The sequence below is a fragment of the Polyodon spathula genome, chromosome 2 (assembly GCF_017654505.1).
Source record: "Polyodon spathula isolate WHYD16114869_AA chromosome 2, ASM1765450v1, whole genome shotgun sequence".
Lineage (NCBI taxonomy): Eukaryota > Metazoa > Chordata > Actinopteri > Acipenseriformes > Polyodontidae > Polyodon > Polyodon spathula.
In genome coordinates, this window is record NC_054535.1 from 64,767,998 (window position 1) to 64,789,499 (window position 21,502).

The 21,502-nt window shown below is 38.9% G+C and overlaps 1 protein-coding gene across 1 annotated transcript in view; it reads right to left on the reverse strand.

Annotated features, from left to right (window-relative positions):
* Positions 1-8,679: 8,679 nt before the first annotated feature.
* Positions 8,680-21,502, reverse strand: part of LOC121299118 (alpha/beta hydrolase domain-containing protein 17B-like) — a 29,921-nt gene continuing 17,098 nt past the window's right edge. Inside the window, exons 3-4 of the mRNA XM_041226674.1 lie at positions 9,920-10,099; positions 8,680-8,935 (exon numbers count right to left, since the gene is read on the reverse strand). Coding sequence (XP_041082608.1) covers positions 8,716-8,935; positions 9,920-10,099 — 400 coding nt within the window. The 3' untranslated portion in view covers positions 8,680-8,715. The remainder of the gene's footprint in view (positions 8,936-9,919; positions 10,100-21,502) is intronic.

The following is a 21,502-nucleotide window of genomic DNA, read 5'->3' on the forward strand; positions in this document are numbered from 1 at the left end:
AAATGATAGAATACATATTTAGATGAGTTAAGTGTGTCTATGTCTCTGCTTTTTGATTATTCAACTCCTAATCCTTCCATCAATGATATCAACTGTCTCTTTCATTCTAAGACTAGAATGACAAAAACAGATACTGTTTGCTAACAAGGAAGTTGTAAGACCAACTAACCAAGCAGGTCAGGGGCGGCGTCACGCTTGGGCCTGAGGGACCTGGGCCCACCCATTTTCCTCACGGGCCTACCCAGTTATGGAGCGATTGACAATTAAAAACACTTCACACCAAACCGTATCAGACTGCAATCCGTTGCGGTGAGTCTAGCTCATCCTTGTGGTTCAAAAAATATATCCGTCCCACCCACCCCAGTACCGTTGTCATGGTTATGAAAAAAAGATTGTTGATTGGACGACTGGGATATGAGCGCTTGCGTCTTCGATAGTATTTAACGCGTCGGCAGCAAACATACAGGAACTTTTATTTTATTGCAAGGCATGCGAGCAACCAGCTTTTGCAGCTGCTGTTTAGTTATTTATACTGTATAAATGGGTAATTGTATGTACAAAAATAACGTGATCACTTGTAACAATTGTAAGTCGCCCTGGATAAGGATGTCTGCTAAGAAATATAATAATACAGAACGTTTAGCCAACTTTGCAGTAAAACTGAGCTATATTTGTGTCTTACGCATTAACTATGTCCTGACACATTTTGTAAAAAGAAAACGAACCAACGATCAGCAAATGTGCCAGTAATGTAAGTACCTACATTCAATTTAATCAATTTGAATTCAGTTGATTGATGCAGCTGAGATGTATGTTATGCTCAACTTGTTCCTGTGTTGTTTTTGTTCCCATATAACTTTGGGAGTTAAATAAATAACACTTTTCTAAAGCTCAAAGGGAAGTATTGACCTTCTTTTAGTCAATGTATGAGAGCTTTTTAAATTTAAGCTCGCTTTGGGAAGTCAAATACATGTTTGAGAGCTTTTGTCAGAAAATCATTTTCTTTATGTGTGGTAGTGACTTGCAGCTCGCTAACGTTACAGAATTTGTGCTGCTATGCCTGTTAGTAGTAAATCGGATGTCCGACTGTCAAAATGTTGACAGTCTGTGAATATGGTGCTATTTCTGGCAGTATAGACTGAGTGTCCTCAGTACGCATGTTGGTAATTAAGTCATTATGTTTACATCATTAAGTCATAAATGGCCCGTCCATGAAAATCTGGGGCCCAGCCAGGAATTAAATCTTGCCGCCGCTACTGATGCAGGTGTAGCAGATTTAAAATAGTCTGATCTGCATTATACTTGGGTCATTGAAAATGCATATTGTAAGACTGGTAGCTGCAGAAATACTTTTACCATGCTAATGTATGGACATGGAGAACAAATGTCTCAGTCCTTCTGATGCAAAATTTTAATTAACCTTCATTACACTAACCCAGGGAAAAAGTGGATGAATAATATACTGTAAGCAGTGAGATAAGAGTCTTCTTATCTAAAATATCAACCCCCTGCATTTATTATTATTCACTGCTGAAGGGGCTGGGGCGCAGTGCAATGGGAGAAGCAGCATTTAAAGCTGATTTCCTTTGTATGTTTGTACTACAATATTTTGCCGTTCCAAACTTTTTAATAAAGCAGTTCCAGTTTGTTTACATTCCCAACATGTAGCTTGTACTTGCTCAAGCTCCCCACCTTTGAAACCAGCTTGTGTTACAGCTCAAAAGCAACATTATAAATACTATATTAAAAAAAAAAAAAAAACATAAATTCAATGACAAACGACACATTTATTGAGACATTAAAAAATACCTTGAGTTGAAACATTTGTCATTGAATGTAAGTTTCCTTTAGTATTCTAAATTCAGCACTATTGATAGTTATGCAGAACCTTTCTTTGACACATGGTGGGTTTTACCTTCTTAGCATGGGCTTATATGGTAATAACATTTCTTAAATATGCCAACATGTTGGGATTCTTTTTTATGATTGTGGCTGTGTTGCAAAGTGGCCACCAGGGGGACACAGACAACATGCATGTTTTACATTTTGTGTGGTACTGTAGCATACGCATTGACAACCGCTGAGTGAAGGAAAGAGGGCAGTCGTGCTCCCTGATAACCAAGAGCTGCAGTAACTTAAGACAGATCAAACACAAAGTCTCCAGGCTTCAAAACACCAAGTACTGCACTTATTAAAGGTAAAAGTTACACAGCAATTTTGCCACATAGCATTTATTTATTTTTAAACAGTGTTATACCATACTTAGTTATATATTGATTTAAAATTGAAACAACATCTTTAGAAACTAGAATGTCCACAGGCATAATAATATTAAAAAAAAAAAAAAAGATTTTGTTTACATTTGTACAATAATAATTTTGTTGGAGGAGTGGAGCACTTTGGGACTTTTTTCCTTACATGAAGATGGGGAAAATGATCTTCTTTTGGATGCAAAGAGGATTTTTATTAATAGAAATGATTTACATATACTGTATGTGAAGAGCCAAAGATTGGACAATAAGGGATACCAAGTTAATTGGGCAAAATGGGCAACAAACGCTCCATCCCCAAGTTATTGTTTTGTTAGGCCTGGGTATGTACAGCATTCTAGGATTTTTGGTTTGTTCTGTATTAGCCAACACCCATGATGGTACAGAACCAATGATTCTCTGGGCCATCAAAAATATATTTTATTTCCCTGAAAAGGTTTGCTACTTTGTTTCTTAAGTTTTACTAGAGAAATACTGCCGACAAAAACCATGAAAACCCTCAGGTGAGAAATAAAGTTGTCCAAAGCCATTCGTGGTCCTTTGTCTTAAAATTTTATATATAACATGGAATTCATCTTGTTTTGTTTCTCGAGGCCTTTCAGATCAGCAGATGGCAATCTCAGGATGTCAGAAAACAAGAAGCATATATATTCATATTGCCTCAGGATGCTATTCAGTCTCCTGTATTCGTGAGTGTTCAGCAATGATTGTGTAAATTAACTTTCATCAGTTGTATAGTTTGTAAATATTATATTGTACATTTAGCTATATGTGGTTGTTGGATGTTGGTTTTGTGTAAAAGAAAAACAAAATTCTGCTTGCTAAGAGGAGAAGAAAGTAACGGCTGATGCCAGGATCAACAGTGTGGACCGTGACGAAGCCCCCCCCCCCACCCCGACACCCTTCCCCCGCCCCCCCCCCCGTGGACCGTGACGAAGCCCCCCCCCCCACCCCGACGAGGAGACCTGTATATATATATATATATATATATATATATATATATATATTATATATATATATATATATATATATTATATAATTGTACTGAATGGGAGAACAATCATTCAATAATCCATCCCCCGAATTTTAGCCTAAGCTTCTAATTATAGCATTTAATTTACAAACAGAGGACTGTATGTACTCTGAGTATGTCTATGTATGCTATGTTGAAATATGGGTCGGTAAGTCGGCACTTTACAAGAACATCACACGTTGGCTTTGTGCTGAGAACATCTTGTGTTACTTTGTTTCTTTTTAAGATGGATTTACATTCTGCTGCATGCACACACTATTTTGTCTTGTTTGTGCATTACTATAAAAAGCTGTACCTTGTAACTGTGTGTCAAAGAAGCATTAGCAGACTGCCTACGACATATTATCAACATATTGTCTCTCCAGATACCTGCCTGAATAAAACTACTTTCTGTATCATCGACTCTTGGAGATTGAATTCATTTTCGTCCCTACTATTTGCCGTTGTTGGCAGGATACTGCACTGCAGTCTGAGATGTTACTGGTCCTTATGATGTGCATTTGCAGAGTACTACAAGGGTGAGTAATAGCAATTATGTTATTGTGTATGACACAGACCATCTTTTGACCGTGTTGCAGTGTAATTAAATACGGGACTTCCCTTGAGTTGTATGATAGTTGGTTTGTTTTTGATGTGTTTTTGTTGTGTAAATTGGCCATAGAGGATCATAAGTATGGGGTACTGAGATTCGATCATAAGGACGGGGTACTGAGGTTTGTCAGTACGGGGTACGGAGATCATAGTGAGAATCATAACTACGTGGTAATAACTTTCGTCAGTACGGGGTATGGAGATCAGATCATAAGTACGGGGTACTGAGGTTTATCAGTGTGGGGTATGGAGATCATAGTGAGGGTCATAAGTACAGGGTATGGAAATCATAGTGAGGATGATAAGTACGGGGTACTGGGATTCGTCACTACGTGGTACGGAAATCATAGTGGGGTAGAGAGGACTCCCTATTGACCGCTGAACTAAATAAGTATGTTGTAAGGATATGAAGTAGCTGAAATACTCATATTGTTTGTACTATGTTTGTATATGTATTGAGTGTCTCAGGTGATCAATGAATTGACAACTTTACTCGGCCTTGAGCATACCAACCGAACCTATCAATCACTGACTAATTAGACTCTTATTAAGTACAGTGTTTGATTGTGAACGGACTGCACTCGGCCTTGAGCATACCGCTTTTCAAACTCAGTAACCATCCACACTCAATAAAGGGAACTGCGTTGTACGTAAGGATCTTTTGTAAGTAATTGTCTGTTGAGAATAAAGATTTGAGAGAGCAACTCAAGCAGTTAGAAACAATTACAAGTACTACTTTGGTTGAAATTGCAATTGGAAATGTGTAAGGAAAACGCAATGCAACGACAACAATTGATGGATTGTCAGAAAAAGATAATTAATTTGGAATAAAGTTTGAAAAATGCACAGATAGCCTATTAAGAGCTATGGCAAGTGTCAGGCTTTGCAAGATCTATGCCTCAGTGCCTTGCAGATTCAGAGAAAAAGTGCATGACCTTATTTGGGCATAGGAAGTCTTTGTTCCTTTAGGAAGGAATCTAGTGAGTAACAAATCCCAATCGAATAAAGTTATTTCTTAGGATATTTAAGTGTAAAACATAGGGTATTTGTATGTTTAAATTATGTTACAAGCAATGGCAAGATACAAGGGAAAATAGCTATTTTCTGTTAAGAGTGCTGTTCAGTTGAACAGCTTGGTACTAGGAGAAAGAGAGATGAGATCAGCACAGAGAGAGAGAGAGAATGGTCATAGAGAGGTCACTGTTACACAAGCTGTTGGAATAAACTTTTAGAAAGAAAACAAATGTTTTTGAAGATCTGTACATCTGAAATACATGAAAACTATGTGTAAAGGTAATTCTGTTTAAAACAATTAAGGAAAGATGCTGTGTTAATGGCTAATTGTGGTTGTAGAGGACATGCAAAAGGAACTTGCTGGGCTAAGGGAGGTAATGCTGAGGGGAAAAGGACCTCAGCAGCAGTGTGAAATGCTAGTGGATACTGGAGCCAATATCTCTATAACTGATGTAGAAGTTCCTCTACTACTGACTATGTGATTATTGAAGGATTTGTAGGAGGAATGCAAGTTGCATATGCAACAAAACTGGTGCAGCTGAAAATTGAAGAACTGTAATTCATTAGAATTGTTTCATGTCAAAACGCATGAACAAAGTATTTTAGGACTGGATATCATGTCTAAATTAGGATTGATCATTGACACAGGAGGACATAGTGTGGTTTTGATAGGTCAGATATAAATTACCAGTGTGAAAGGCGCAGGCGACTAGCACTTCTGAAGTCATTTCATGTAAGTGAGTTGAGCCCAGAAGTACAACGGGTAGCTGAAAAGTAGCCGCACGAATGGGCGTGCCACAGCGATGACTGTAGGAAGGCTAGGGGTGTGGAAATCGCAGTGGAAGGAGAACCACACCCCCAAACGTCAGTATCCAGTCAAAGCTGAAGTAATAGAAGCTGTACAAGGCAGCATACAGGATCTGTTTCAGCAAGGGATAGTGAGAGAGAGAGTAACTCCCCTACCAGTGTTTATATACAAAAGGGAGACAGAGGACAAAGGGTTCACAAGACCCAGACTAAACTGTATAAACAATAATGTAATATGTGTCGTCTCATTGCAGGAGGAGCAGCGAGGAACGGAGGTGTACTTAACTAATTATTTTTCTCCACCAAAGTGAGCTCTAACAATTGCCGGTCTGGCCCAGAGGTGGAAAACATCCCACAATGGATAGGTATGACTAGACAATATCCTTGGGATGCAAACTACACACATGCCTCTCACCTCACAGGTAGAAGCTGACCCAGTATATGCTGTTAATCATACATTACACTTGATAAAATACCCTGTGGGGCTGCAATGATACACTTATACGCTGGTCCCCACACACATATGGTCCGGAGGATCCGTATAGGGTGTGGTTTCTAGGCATGTGGCAGCTTAATTGGGCTAAGAAGTGCAGAGTGAATCACGATTCGTCCTGAGGATAATGAGGGACTCAAAGGTCGGGTCTTGTTTCTTTAGGACGACTGATGCACAAGGAAAACAAATGTCCTGTGTCCACATACAGATGCACCTCCATCACAAGGTCTGATGGAAATTGCGGGACCTCTGGGTTTATTAGAAAACGTTATCTGACACCAGGTTCAGGTTTCTGTTAATTTATTCAATCTACCTTTTCTACTCTGTGTCAGCTGTTTATGGGTCAGGTTAACGATGCCATTAAGTAATATGTTCTACAAAGTATGGTCACCCCAGACAGAAAAAACAGAGATAGACAGCGGTGTGAAATCTTATCTGAAGTTGCTGGATGGTTCGGAGGTGCTAATTCTGAAAACAATATATTGAATGATGAGTTTCAACATTAATATGGTGACAGCACACATGTATGCAGCTAAAGAGTTAGCACAAGCTGCTAAGGCTATACACAGCAATGCTGAAGCTATAAGTATAATTTTAGGATCTTTTAGAGTTATTAATTGTGCTTATGAATAATAATGTTACTCAGCATGAAGAAAGCTGTTACAGGATGGGAACTGCTATGGTAAACCAATTTGAAAGGGATATTACGAATTCACTGTCCGGACAACTGCCAGTGAGTCATAGAACTCAATTATGAGCAAACACTGAAGATGGCTTAGGGATAGAATGGGCTGCTGAAGTATGGGACGCTGTACTCACCCATCCATTCCGGGGGCCCTTATGACACCACAAGCTTACAGCCGAGGGCAACGATAGCTGTCCCACATTTAGCAATGCAACAAGGTAATCATGTATATATGCTATCCACTGTAGGTTGGGTGGGTAATAATTAATGATATTGTTATATGTACTTGTGATGGGAAGCTTAACACTAAACTAATTTGCAATTGCTTCCTACTGTTAGGCCTCAAAGGCTTTGAGCAGGTCGTGCAGCAGAACTGTATTCTCTGGTGTATTACTTCTGATCACACTCACCTTTCCATACAACATAAGCAATGTTCCACCAATATCTCATACTACATAGGTTCTAAAACCATATATGCTTTACCATGCTTATATGTGGACTCTTGACCACTTAGCCCTCCTCCAAACGAAACAGAAGATGTAAACTGGACAATGCTCAACACGAAGCAATGATGGCTGAGGTACACAATAATATGGTGCAAGCTGACACCCAGATTATCAGATCATGCGCCTCTTCCTCAAGATGTGGTTTTGGACCAGGGGCAAAGGTCAAGTTGCCTCCTTGGTATCCCTTGTCACCCTTGTTCTGGTGCCGAATGCGCCTCACCCTCCGTCAATATCAATGCACTCAACAGGGGGCGCAGAAGACGGTCTCATGTTGGCCTTGTGGACTGTATTAGCCATGGGCCAAAAGTGGGGGTTAAAATAAATATTAGTTAAACAAGTAGTATGAAAATGCTTGAGTATGTCTGTGTAAGCTATGTTGAAATATAGATAGGTAAGTAAGCACTTTACAAGAACATCACACTTTGGCTGTGTGCCGAGAACATCTCGTGATACTTTGTTTCCTTTAAAGATGACTATACATTCTGCTGCAAGGACACACTATTTTGTCTTGTTTGTGCATTACTATAAAAAGCTGCACCTTGTAACTAAGTGTCAGAGAAGCAATAGCAGACCGCCTACGACATATTATCAACATATTGTCTCTCCAGATACCTGCTTGAATAAAACTACCTTCTTTATCGTCGACTCTTGGAGATTGAATTCTCTTCTTCACTTATTTCCTAATTAAAAAAAAAAAAAAAAGTAATATATTTATCTTAATGTTAGATTTTTTTTTTAAATTCATCCAGTATTTAAGTGGTCTGAGAAATGAAAGTAAACTGTAAGCTGATTGAATTATTATTTTTATTATTGTATATAGTTAAACAAAATATTAAAAAAAAAAATCAGCTTACATGAGATGTTTAAAAATGTTTCCGTATAAACTTGCTTCCGATATGCTGAACATTTGGCAACACTTGCACAGCAATTTTCTGAATTGACATTATAATTTCTACCGTACTTTATAAATGTTATGTAGTACACATACAGTTAAGTATTATAAAAATGAAAACAACAATTGTTTAACCATAATGAACTAAGTACAGAAACTAGTGACAGACCGACTGCATGATAGTATTCTAGATTTTTTCAACCATTACTGATGTTTGCAAACATTCCTTCAAAAAGGCAGCAAACATGATTTTCAAATAAACCCTCAAGTTTACATCATGTTTACCACATGCACTCCATAAATGACAAAAAACAGCAATTAAAACAAAATAAATTCACAGTTATAGGACATCTGAAGTCCCCTTTTTCAATTAATATATATATATATATATATATATATATATTTATATTTTTTTTTTTTTTTTTTACAAATTCACCAGCTCATGTGCAATAAACTGTTTTAATCTTGCAAGGTACTGTCCATAAAGCTCCACGTCATTATGGCCAGCTCCTTCCACCCATAATGGCTCCACTGGTCTTTGACAGCGGTCATATAGTGCTAGTCCATGTGAGAAATCTATAACTTCATCTTCTGTTCCGTGGATAATCAACACTGGAGAGGTAATCTTAGAAATTTTGTCAATGCTGCAAAAAAACAGCAAAAGAGAATTATAGCATTGTCAGACTTCAGGATACTGCCCATGCATTTTAGAATATCAATGAATAAATAGAAGAGCCTACATAAATGCATAAATAAATGTCTACTGACACATGGCATTTGGATATACGTTTTTTCTCTTTTATGATACTATTTGCAAAAGCAGTCATTATTAATGTATCTGCATTGTACAACCATTTAACATTTCTGTAATGAGATCTTGAGTGGGTACATTTTTATGTGGTTTAAAATACAAACATGTGCTGCTCTTTGTGAAGGACAAGGCTTTTATTAAACCCGTGGTGAAGGACAGTGGCCTAGTCTATGCAAAAGGAAGGTATGCACAGCGTCTGGCTACAGGAAAAACAAAAGGCAGCAACAGAAAAAATGACAAGCAGCACTAAAGATTAAGTAGTACAGTGGTAGAAGAAAGGACAAGGTAAAATTGGTAAACTATTCACAGGAAGAGGGGGAAAAAACAATGAAAAAAGGATTAAAAAGCAGAATTGAGATTTGAAATTTAGCTTCGTTTTTCAGGTGTTCTGGTCAGTGTATAAAGACGTTGAAAGGTAACAATTTTATGTGTAAATATATATTGCAACTGCAACATATATAAGTGTTGATTTTAAATTACATTCGATCTAAATAATTAGAAATGTGTCTGAAAGAGACACAAATTCCAAGAACTGAAGCCAACTGCTACTGAGTGAGCAATCTCTATTATTATTATTGTTATTATTATATTATTATTATTATTATTATTATTATTAATAGATGTCACCAAAATCTTTCTGGGCAAATACAATTATCCAGGCTGCTAACAGCAAGCATGACTCAACTGGCACAATTTATTGGGTGCCTACCGGCAACAGAACCAATAAACAGTTTTTGCACATGTACAGGCATTCAGCATAAAAAAACATTATTTAGTTTAGAGACTGCCCACAAATGCATGATAGGCACATACTTACTTTGGAAATGCGTCAAAACAGTAAGTCTTCCTTGTTTCTGGAAAAGCTACCCGCATTCCGGACGTCAGGGGAGAATGCAGAATGACAGCTGCACTCTCATATCGTGCAGCGAGGTCCACCGATGGTACTGTTCCTATACTCTGGCCATATATGATCACATTTTCAGGACGGATGCCATACCTATACAATGTAAAAAAAGCATTATGGGTCTATTCAATTTACCTAAATACAGTGGCAGATCTACAGTAAATATCATCAGTGTTTGGATGTTTAAAATAGGACCATTTGTTATAAAGATAAAGGAACGCTGCATTATTCCCCCCACATTTCAGAATGAATATCTCTATTATATAGTAGCATAGATCAAGGGAAGAACTGTGGTTACACAGCAAGTTAAATAGATACAGGTCTCCACCACTTACACCGTACAGAGTTATTTTGGGCAGCTATTTATATCGGACAAACAGTTTACCGTTTGCCATTCCCATTGATTTCAACATCAAAGGCATCGTTTATTGCGTGTTAAGCATGGTTTATATTTCGGGCAAACTCATCTGTTTAGATTTAAATAACAAACATACTGCTTTTATACTGTAGTAATCGCTCTTACTAATCTACCAATCAGCTGTTTTCACCTTGTTATCTTGCCATTCACAGATTTCAATAAAAAGGCAGCACTTTACTGTAGTAAAAGCCTGACAGATCGATCAATCAGCTGTTTGCACCTCGATCCTGAGCGATTACTCCTGTACTGTACTTTGGCTATTTAATCCCTGTACGCAGTGTCAGATTTATTTACAGTTTGAAAAAACAGCACTGACTGCAACAAGCATGGCTGAAAAGAGAAAAGCAATGAGCAACAGCACGAAAATTCAGTGTAAATATAATGTCTTTGTTAGATCCTGTCTGCTTGCTAAAGCATGCTTAGAACTCTGTCAGTCAGCAAACAATGCAGCACTGCTTCAAAAACCTGGGGACAAGGAATGGACCTGATTATGGACTGGGGAAGGGCATGGGAGTGCTCTGTAAATAATGTGTGTTTGTAAGCTCTGTTATTCTTGTTCAGATCTGTTAGCGTTCTGTGCGTTTTGGTGCATGTGTGACTAGAGCTGAAAGACAGCCAGTGTGTGAGTGCGTCACTGAGGGGGGTGGGAGCAGGTCTGACAAGGGCAGCCAGAGATAGGGAGTGTTGGACCAATGAGGGGAACCCAAATGGTAGACAGCTCCTCTGTCACAAGCTGTACCTTTCTAAACAAGGAACTTCGGGTAGCTCCCTAATAAAAGACGAATCGCAAAACAATAACATAGTACAGTAATTGTTACAGCTGAGTGTAGCGGTATTTAAAACATGACTCATTTATCCACCTTTTTACATATCCACCCTTACTCTGGTCCCATCGCAGGCAGATATGTAACGGATTACTGTAAATATTACATTCATATGTTTTAATATATCCTTTTTATTAGTGTAAGGAGGGTCTTAATAAAGATTTTTAACCTCACACACACGTGTTTGTTTTGATTACTGTACTGGTGATTGGGGGACATTTTGAATGCCAGGTTGTTGTGTGGGTGTTTATACCGTCCATCACTTACTGCGGATGAATCGCATTAACACAAACGTGCCTGTTCTAAGCGGTGGTGACTGTGGTTCTACATAAGAACAACAGTGATGTCATTTTAAGGCACCAATAGGTTTTGTTTTTCATGGGTAACTAGTTATCTACCTGTTCAAGGGACCTTAGGATTCAAAATGAAAGTGTACAAAGAGTTGCAAGTTTGATGGGGAAACCTATCTAAAGACTAAACAACAATGAAGGGTCCACTTTGTCAAATGCTGCAGATGTTTTAAATAATAATAATAATAATAATAATAATAATAATAATAATAATAATTGCAAAAAGTACATAAAAGCTGCTTCTCCACCAACCAAGGAAGGAATTCACAATACAGCATGAAGGAGAATTTTCACTTGTATTACCTGCTCTACAATGAATCCCCAGAGTGCAAATGGATCTCCCAATACTAATCATGACCTAGGAAACAACATCTAACAAAGAAAAGCTTGATACAAAGAAAAAAGATGTTGAGAATATTAGTACTAAACAAACATGGAAGCAGTTTGGGACACCTATATGTTCTCTACACCAGCACTGCCACTCGACGGAATAGCATATGCAATGTTTGAACAGCTAGTTGAACAGAGATGGCCAGTAAACATAATTTTGAGTGATCGATAGATTATCAAAAGCACAGATGCTAGGGTGCTAGAACTGAAAAACATAGACTGGAAAAACAGGTAAGAAATGGTACATGTACTGAAATTGTTCCAAGTGGCTACACTAGCAATGTCTCTTGTGCAAACCATATCAATATCTTTGGTACACCTCATTGCATATGGTCCAATAACCAATGAATTGTTTAGAGGACTCTGTTGTGTGTGACTTCAAGACCATCGTGGTCAGTGAAAGGAGCAGAAATTTCAAATAGACACCAACAGCAAGACAAACAGCACTTTATTAACCAACATTTGGTTGAAGATGAAGTCAGCCAGCTGAGAATTCTAGATTTTTCTAGATAGAATTTGAGCTACATTCCATCTTTATCATTCTCATTCTGAGATTTTGAGCTGGAGCTCTGACAATTTTTGGTTTCCTGTTAGTGTAACGCTCATTGTGGTCCCTATTGGCACAAGAAAGTAGTTTCCATTCTTTATACTGGTCGATGAGAGCAAAGTTATTTGTGGTCCCCGCTGAACAAAAAAGGAACATCATCAGATCTAGAATACACAGTCATGGCAAGCGGTTTGCACTGCCCATTTAGTTATTATTTTAATTAACACAGAATTACTATAAAACAAATACAGCCCGTCTCCAGTGCTTCTCAAACCCCAATGCCTTTTAAAATACTAGTTTAAAAACACATACATGACAAAATGGAGACAGGGAGATACCCATTTACATTTCAGCAGCTCTTTCTTTCCCATTTGTCTTCCTACCACCGGCTGAATCAGAGCGGCCCGCACCGGATGAAGAGCACAGCTGGGGGTGTGGCGCCAGGAGAAGCCGCGGTGCTCAGAGAGGGCGTGGGATGAGGTCATCCAGGGTGTTGACGAGTTGCTGCCGGAGAGAGTGCATTTGCTGGCAGTCCTGCGCCGCCAGAGGGACAGTATCCACTGTTGCTAAGGATGGAGCGTCATGCTGCCAGTGCCAGAGCCCCAGAGAGAGAGAGCCCAGCATCACCAGAGTGCCCATTGCTACCGCCTGAAAAAGGAACCCCACGCCAGATTCCACCAGAGAGCTCCGCTCCACAACTGCTGTCTGACAGTGTCCTGTATCACCCGGGAAACAGTGTCCTGCGTAGCCCAAGGGAAGTGCCTTACACTGCCAGTGACAGCACGCCGCGCTGCCGCCAGTGAGAGAAGAATACCTCCCACTGCCCGGAAGAGACTGTCTTGCACTACCAGCGAGAAAGTACCTTGTGCCGTCAGAGGAGCCCAGAGTTGGAGCTGTACTAGCTAGCCTCTGCCCCACTGTGTGGAGGGGGGGCAGTGGTCCCACAAGGCCCAGACCCAGGATTGCCGTCCAGGACTGACAGAACAGAAATGCAACACTCAGGTCTAATGGATTTAATCAAATCAGAGGTATCAAAACACACAGATCAAAAGAAATCATGATAAATTTTCAGTAAGAAACGTGACACACTGTCAAAATGAAACCATTACAAAGTTAGTTTCGGGTATGACCTCCCTGAGCATTAACACAATCCTGGCCGCTTTTCTGCCTTCCAGGACGTGGCCTGTCCCTCATTGAGCCAGTTTCCTGATTTCTCTGGACTAGTCTGCTGACTGTTGAAGCAGAACATCTCATTCTCCAGGCAACTTCTGTCACGGACCGGCCGCCTTCAATCACGCCGATAACAACTAGGCGATCTTCATTACTCAAGCGGGACGTGGTCGTATCTTTCACTGTTCTTGCGTTAATTAACCTGATGCGATCAAAAAGAAGTAAAGCACAGGTCTTTAGTTGTTTTTTCTCTGGAAAAAGTTGAGAAAACCTTTCAAATGGCCAAGTGAGACTCTGGAAAAAGTTGAGAAAACCTTTCAAATGGCCAAGTGAGACCGATAGGAGCCGAATGAAGCCGAAAAAAAAAAAAAAAGTGGCATATCTCATAGCCCCATGCACTACAGAGTTAACACGGACATAAACAAAGGAGATAGCTGCTTCTGCATCCTGTGCTCAAAGAATTTCACAGACATTTGCAGAGTTTTGAGATGTTATAGTAATAACATAATGACTTGGATTGCATTATTGAGGAGTTTGATGATAAAACGAGGGATCAGGAGAGGATTTATCAGTATGCAGGTCTTTAAAGAGGTATGTGAAAAATACAGCGAACAAGGGGTGGCGCTTGGCTGTAGATACAATATTGAGTGTCCTTTTGCAATTCAATGCCTTTTAAACCTGTTTTACTCTGAAAATATATATATATATATATATATATATATATATATATATATATATATATATATATATATATATATATATATATATATATATATATATATATATATATATATATATATATATATATATATATATATATATATATTTTAAACAGCGCATGTGAAAATAAATTGGACCCGATGTGCCTGACATGCGCTGAATAAATGGACTGCAAAGGGTTAAAATTATCTTTTTTTTTCAAATGGCTATTTATACAGATTCATTTTGGCAATTTTAACAACTCAAATAACGACCACTGAGCACGTGGCAGTTTTACAAAATCACATGACTTGCGCTCAACCTATCTGCTCACTAATTAAAATGTAAACAGCATCATGTATGTGCCTGTAGCAGGGCAAGGAGCATAAATAAACATGTGTTTATTTATTTTTAGAAAGGGGTACCCCTCCGCCCCTGTGCAGTTTATTATTTGTTTTGTTATATTATTATTATTGTTATGATTTATTGTATTTAAATGACGGCAAAAGCCGTGTTATTGTTTATTTGTATTTGTTTAAAAATATGTGATGGCGTAGTCGTAGGTTTTGTTTGGCTGCGTGGATGGGAAGCCCCATCCACATTAAAATACCTTGTGTGAATACGTGACTGTCAGCTAGTCATTATTGAATTAGCTGGCAGACACGCATAATGACCGCGGAGTAATGAAAGAATTAATGGCCAGTTAACCCCTCAGCCATGATATAAAAGAACGGCAGCTCTGGCTGCAAGAGGTGAGTGTACAGTGGAGAGTACGGAAGAGCGAGAGGAGAGAGGAAAACTAAACCAAAATATAGGCACAGTGAAGGTGATTGCTCATGGTTGTATTATTGTGTTCACGATTTGTTTTTGTTTAAACCTTTATTTTGCTCCGCGAGCAAGTGTTTTTGTGTTTAAATATATATTTTATTTTTGTTTAAATAAATGGCGCACGCCGTGTCTTTTTGCCCTGCAGTACTGTCTGTTTGTTTTGGTTCCTGCATCTGGCCTGAAGTCACATGGTGTCCAGCGTGAGATTGCAGCGCCTCCTGGACTCAGGCTACAGCAGGACAACAGATGCAATATTGTTTGAAAAGGATTTTTTTTTTTTTTTTTTGTGTGTGTGGAAAGAGGACGGTGAAAAGTGTATCATGCCTGTACTTACCACAGTGAGGCACTACAAGGGAGAAGGTGGTGTCCTGAAGGGAAAGGAAGGGCCACCTCTCCAAAAAGAAATGGAGAGTTACGAGAGCTGGCTGAGGGACCCCAGTGCCCCGTTGTGGCTAAGAACAGAAGGGAGACATCTGCTGGGGGACAGCACCCTGGATATCCTCTTTGTCTTCATCAGGCTAAAGCCAGAAGTCCAACAGAAGGCAATCGCAAGAGGATATCCAGGGCTAATGGAAGCCTTGCAGAAGATGACCTAGATCCCCCAACAGGGAGAAGGCCAAGCATCCACCGCCCAAGAAGGGGAAGCCTACAGGTCTAGGGCCCAAGGCACAAGCAGAGGGAGATTACCTGCTGTTTCCGCCTCCACCAGCAGAGGGAGATTACCTGCTGTTTCCGCCTCCACTGCCACGCAAGGATTGCATGCCGCTCCCATCACCACCAGCAGAGGGAAAATATGTGCTGGTTCTGCCTCCACCGCCAAGGGAGGACCTTTTGCCTCTCCCACCTCCACCAGCAGAGGGAGCATGCCTGCTGGTTCCGCCTCCACCACCCACAGCAGAAGACCTGCTGTGCCCATCTCCACCAGCAGAAGGAGCATGCCTGCTGGTAACCCCACTGCAGCCAGATGGGGAGGAGCCCCTGCCGCCTTCGCCACCTGGAGCAGAGCAGCAGGAGCTGCCTCTGTCTCCACCACCGCCAGAGAGAGAAGGAATCGCCTGGGGTCGCTGCCGGCTCCGCCTGGCCTGGAGTCGCTGCTGGCTCCGCCTGGCCTGGAGTCGCTATGAGCCACATTCTGAGTGATTCTAATTCAAATAAATAAACAAAAGTAGTGCTGGATATTTTAAGTGAAGCAAGATTTTATTCTCATGTACATGATTCTTGACCGCTATCTTTAAGAATTACACAAACTCAGTAGACTGCAGTAAGTAAACAGTTTCTGGAGTTTGCAAAAACAAAATTGCCAAAATAAATAATTTATTAATTTATTATTAAAAAGATCACATTCTGCAATCTTGTTAACTTTTAAAAGCACCATTGCCATTTTTGGGGTAAATTTAAAAACATTACAATACATGACGGTGGGACACTGCAGCTTTAAGATGGTCACAGACTCAACACACGCACACTTGAAACAAAAAAGAATAACTGCCAAAGCTCTAAGACAGACACATTAAAAACCAACCTATCACCGTACTGCCTTTAAACAATACACACAAAACAAATCAATAAGAAATTCATGTTGCATCAATCTCCAGTAACAGATTACTGTACACACTCATTGGACTTTATATTTTGAGCTAACACAAAAAACATTTTAGCTAAAATTGGTTGTAAGGAAGTGATCAGATGGCCAGTATGCCTGTTAAGCAGTTTTCACTGGAGACATGGATTTAACCTGCTGCACTGTGCACAGACAGATCTACAGCACATTCAAGAAAAACAGCACAGAATTTGGCACAGTTCAGTTGGATTTAAACCCTAAAACATGAACGTGTACAATTTTCCCCGAAAGAAACGAATTCCAGAAAAGCACTTACTACATGATTTAAAAGGCATAATGTTTTTTTTGTGCTCAAGTTTATGAATTTTGTAGCATTTCTAATGTATGTTGTCATAAGTGTTCGATTACTTGATCAAAGCGTTAGGTCTACCGGTAAAAACTCTCCCGACAAACAGAAAACATAGCCTGCACCATTGTGCCTTTAATTAAATCAATCCATCAGGTTTTACACAAGAATGGATTCAGTTTTGTAGCTACAGTAGTTGCCATAACAACAAACCATGACTACATTCTAAACTCACTATAGCAGAACAAGAAGCATCATTAACATCTTTGCCAGTGTCTAGTGTTACAGTTTGTTAGAGGCGCATGAATAATAAAACATTGTATCCAGTGCTTGAACAGAATGGCATATGACCACTGGCAAAATAAATATTTAAAACTGACCTTGTTTAATGTGTAAATTACCTTTATTTGAGCTGTTTAGAACACATTTTGTGGCACATTTTCCCATTAAACCTTCATTTGCAGTACAGACCCAAAAGTTGAATGAACAAGGTTTATTCCAAAGTGGAAAAAAAAAAAAAAACTGAAAAATTAGGGTTACAAAAAAGCCGAAATTAAGTTACTGTAGCTTTTCAGCTGTATACAACAGCCTTCAAGAATAGCTTTGAAACGAGATTGAAAATGCCAAGTATGCCTGTACAACCTACTTTGAGAAATCATGTTGCAGACAAATCTTAAAAAAACAGACTATTACATGAGAATAATAGTTAATCTGCTATCAAAAAAGTGGTGAAGGAAGTGTCAAAAAGTGAAAGACTGGCAATGAAGACAGGATTGGACTCTTCAAGAGAGCTGGGGGTTGAATATTTTTGTTACGGACCACTAGGGGAAGCCATTTTGCCTCATCTGCAAGGAGGCTCTGTCATTTTCAAAATGGTTCAATATTCAGAAACTTGCCATTGTGCCTACAAAGCAAAGATCTGCCTCAGTGTACTCGGCAGCTTGCAGTGCTTAAGAGCAGCCGTGCTTCAAAACAGAAAGTGCTTAAGTGGCGTAGCACAAAGAGATGTGGTGACTTTGGCAAGCTATTTCATTGCTTGGTTGCTTGCAAAAAATGCAAAGCCTTCCTCGGAGGGAGAATTAATAAGAGTGCTCTATCGAGTCTTCTGGGATTTTATTTGAGGAGTTCAAAAACCAAAAGATTCTCAGGATGTACAAAAAGCCTGTAACTCAGCAGACACAGTTTGTCGCTGAGACAATGGTATTTCAGACGAACTGGCCATACTTTTATTATTATTTTATTTATTACTTTTTTACATACTTCGTTAAAGTGAGGCATTTAGTGTAGCTCTGGATGAGTTGAATGACAACAGCGATGTTGCTCAGCTTTGCATGTGGATTTCTGGACCTGGCAGGATTACACAAGCATACACAAGGGATTGACTTTTTAAAAGCATTTTAGATTTTTCTTGGATCGCATGCTTTGTCAATAGAGAAACTAGTTTCTGTCATAGCAGATGGCTGTCCTTCTATGGTCAGAGTAAATCTTGTATTTGTGACACTGTTGAGATCGCACACACCTAACTTGTTCAGGGTGCATTGCATAATCCACTAGGAGCCACTCTGTGCAAAGCTAGACAAGGCTGTGATGTGCAAAGTGGTGCATATTGTTCATTTTATAGAAGCATGACTATTGCACTACCGGCAGTTTATCGAACTTCTGAATCAACTGGATATTGAATATGGGGACCTCATTACATGCTGAAGTACATTGACTTAGCAGGGGAAAGGTACTGGAACGTCTCACTGCACTACTGCCATCAGTCTCTCAGTTTCTTGTTCAGTGTTCTCATGCAGAGGCTGGGCTTGACGATGAACAGAACGAACAGAGGGTGCTGGATTTGGCATTTCTCACCGATCTCTCTAGTCATCTCAACAAGCTAAACTTGTGGAAAAATCACTTCCTACCTACCCTGATTGCCAGAGTCAGGAAATTCATGCTACAGTTACAGTTAATGTCAGCTATGCTGCAGTCTCACAATTTCACACATCCCCCCCCCATCTGAAAGAAGCAAGGAACTGCTCTGATGCCGGCATGACGGAGTACGATGCATCCGTTCTAGACTGGAGGAGCGTTTTGAAAAATGGTTTTCATCACTGTATGAGCTGAAGCCATTCGTGTCATTGATTACAAACCCGTTTGGATTTGACTTTGCTAACAGTGGAAACGTGTGCCAGAGGCTTGGGCTTGACAAGAAAAACTTCACATGCGTACACTGGATGAAGACCTCAACCAGCTGAAGAAAGAGGGTATTGCCCAACTATGGCAAATCTTTCCAGGCCATATTCTCTGCCTTTGTGCTGCAAAGCTCTTGTCAATTTTTGGTTCAACCCATACATGCGAACAAACTTTCTCTGCGATGGGAAACATCAAAAACAACAAACATAACAGACTGTAACCTCACTGCTGAGTTGCGCTGTGCCTGCATATGCCTTACTTTAAACTTCAAAAAGCTGGTGAAAAATAAGGTCACCCAGAAGTAATATATTGATGACTTGACTCTTCAATCCTTTATTACATATGTAATGTTTATATAATGTAATATATAGCTATTTTTAAATTAAAATGTATAATTTTGGCTTACAATTGCGGTAAAGGAGGTCTTGCAGCCCTTGGAGTTGTTTGGGGCCGGACCTGCCGCCCTCTTGTTTAGCTTAATTTCCCCACTACTTATTTAAATAATAATACAATATATTTTTTTTTACCATTCAAACAAAATCCAATATTCTTTAGATATGAATTATTCAATATGCTAAACACTTTTAAATGAAATGCACACATGCCAACCAGACAAAACGCAAAAGTCTAAACGCTATTCATTATAAACAGTTAAGATGAAAAGGCCTGGTCCTCATGTCATGGGTCCAGGTGTCTGCACACACATAGAAGAACGTTTTCTAAGACATGATTCAGAGTCATATACACGAGACAGACATAAAAATGATCTTGACTATGTGGTTACTTTTTATTTATATTTTTATATTTATATTTTTTTCAGTAAGATGACACGACTTTTTGTATTTTGACTCAAAAATTATGTTTGAGGTGACTCGATGGACTATGAACAAGAAGCAGAAAAGATACAGTAAGCAAGTTACCATGCGAATATAAGAGGTCTACAGTACCTTTAATTTTGTAAAAGATACCTACCAAGGAGAGATTTAATTACATACAAAAGCGGTAGTCCTGTTTTTCAGATCTGTGCTTGCATAGAAGGAACAGAAATCTTACAGCTTACATGCAATCCAATCTAAATAAAGAACAGTTTTTCTACCTTACCATTAATAAACACACACACACTGCATTTACCAGGTAACAGAGTTCCTACTATCATCTTGTTTTCAATGGACACCGGAAGCTGAAGTTCACTTAGACGCACTACATTTCCACTTAACTGTCTTCTACTCAACACACCTTATTAATGACAGAATTCTGGAAATCTAACATGTATGTATGTCCAGTATGTATGTATGTCTTGAAATGAACAGTGGCCATGTGCAGTTGCTGTGGGTGCCCTCGTCAATTGCCGCAATGCCCCTTAAAATCTATTCTAGAGGAAGATATTGGGACTGAGGATCTGTACTGCAATATTTTGCAATACCGAGAACAATATTGCGATGTACATTGGAATTCAACACTGAATGATGCTTATGTTGATTATTGATATATATCATGTTGATATATAAACTGTGCTTTTGGTCATTTTTATGGCATTTAAAGTATTAGAATGTAATATGACAACTTAAAGTCTCATATGAAATGCCCAGTAACTCATTTTTTCTGGATTCTCTGAAGTACGTGCATGTGCTATCAATTTAAAAAATAGAAAAACAGTGCTGGTTTGAAAGCTATTTAAAATTCTTTAATAACACTGATTTTAAATGTAATCTTTAAATTTGTATTATACATAATATTTTTTTCATTTTATATTAAACATGTTTTTCAAAAGTGCACCCTAGGAATATGGCCATAAACAAGAGTTTGAAGCTGCTTTATATTATCAGTGAGTGCAGAGACCCAGGGCTTGGAATAAATGACTGACTTTGTTTTTATGTTTTAATATGTAATACAAAAGCATAAATAAGTGCTACACATTTATTTAAAATAAAAACAAATACTGGTAAGTAGTGGTGCAAATCGGCACCCTAATTATAGTACAGTCATTTATCAAAGATAAACCAATGTATTAATGTTTTATGTTTAAAAGAGCGAACATTACGTTTTTTTTTTTTTTTTTTTTTTTAAAAACAGAAGACCAAATAACAAAAAACATTGTTGTGCATAATAGTTAAACAAAAACTCACAACTTCAATCAAAATAGAACACTTAAAAGAAGAAGTAATACAAAAGGAGTTTAACAACT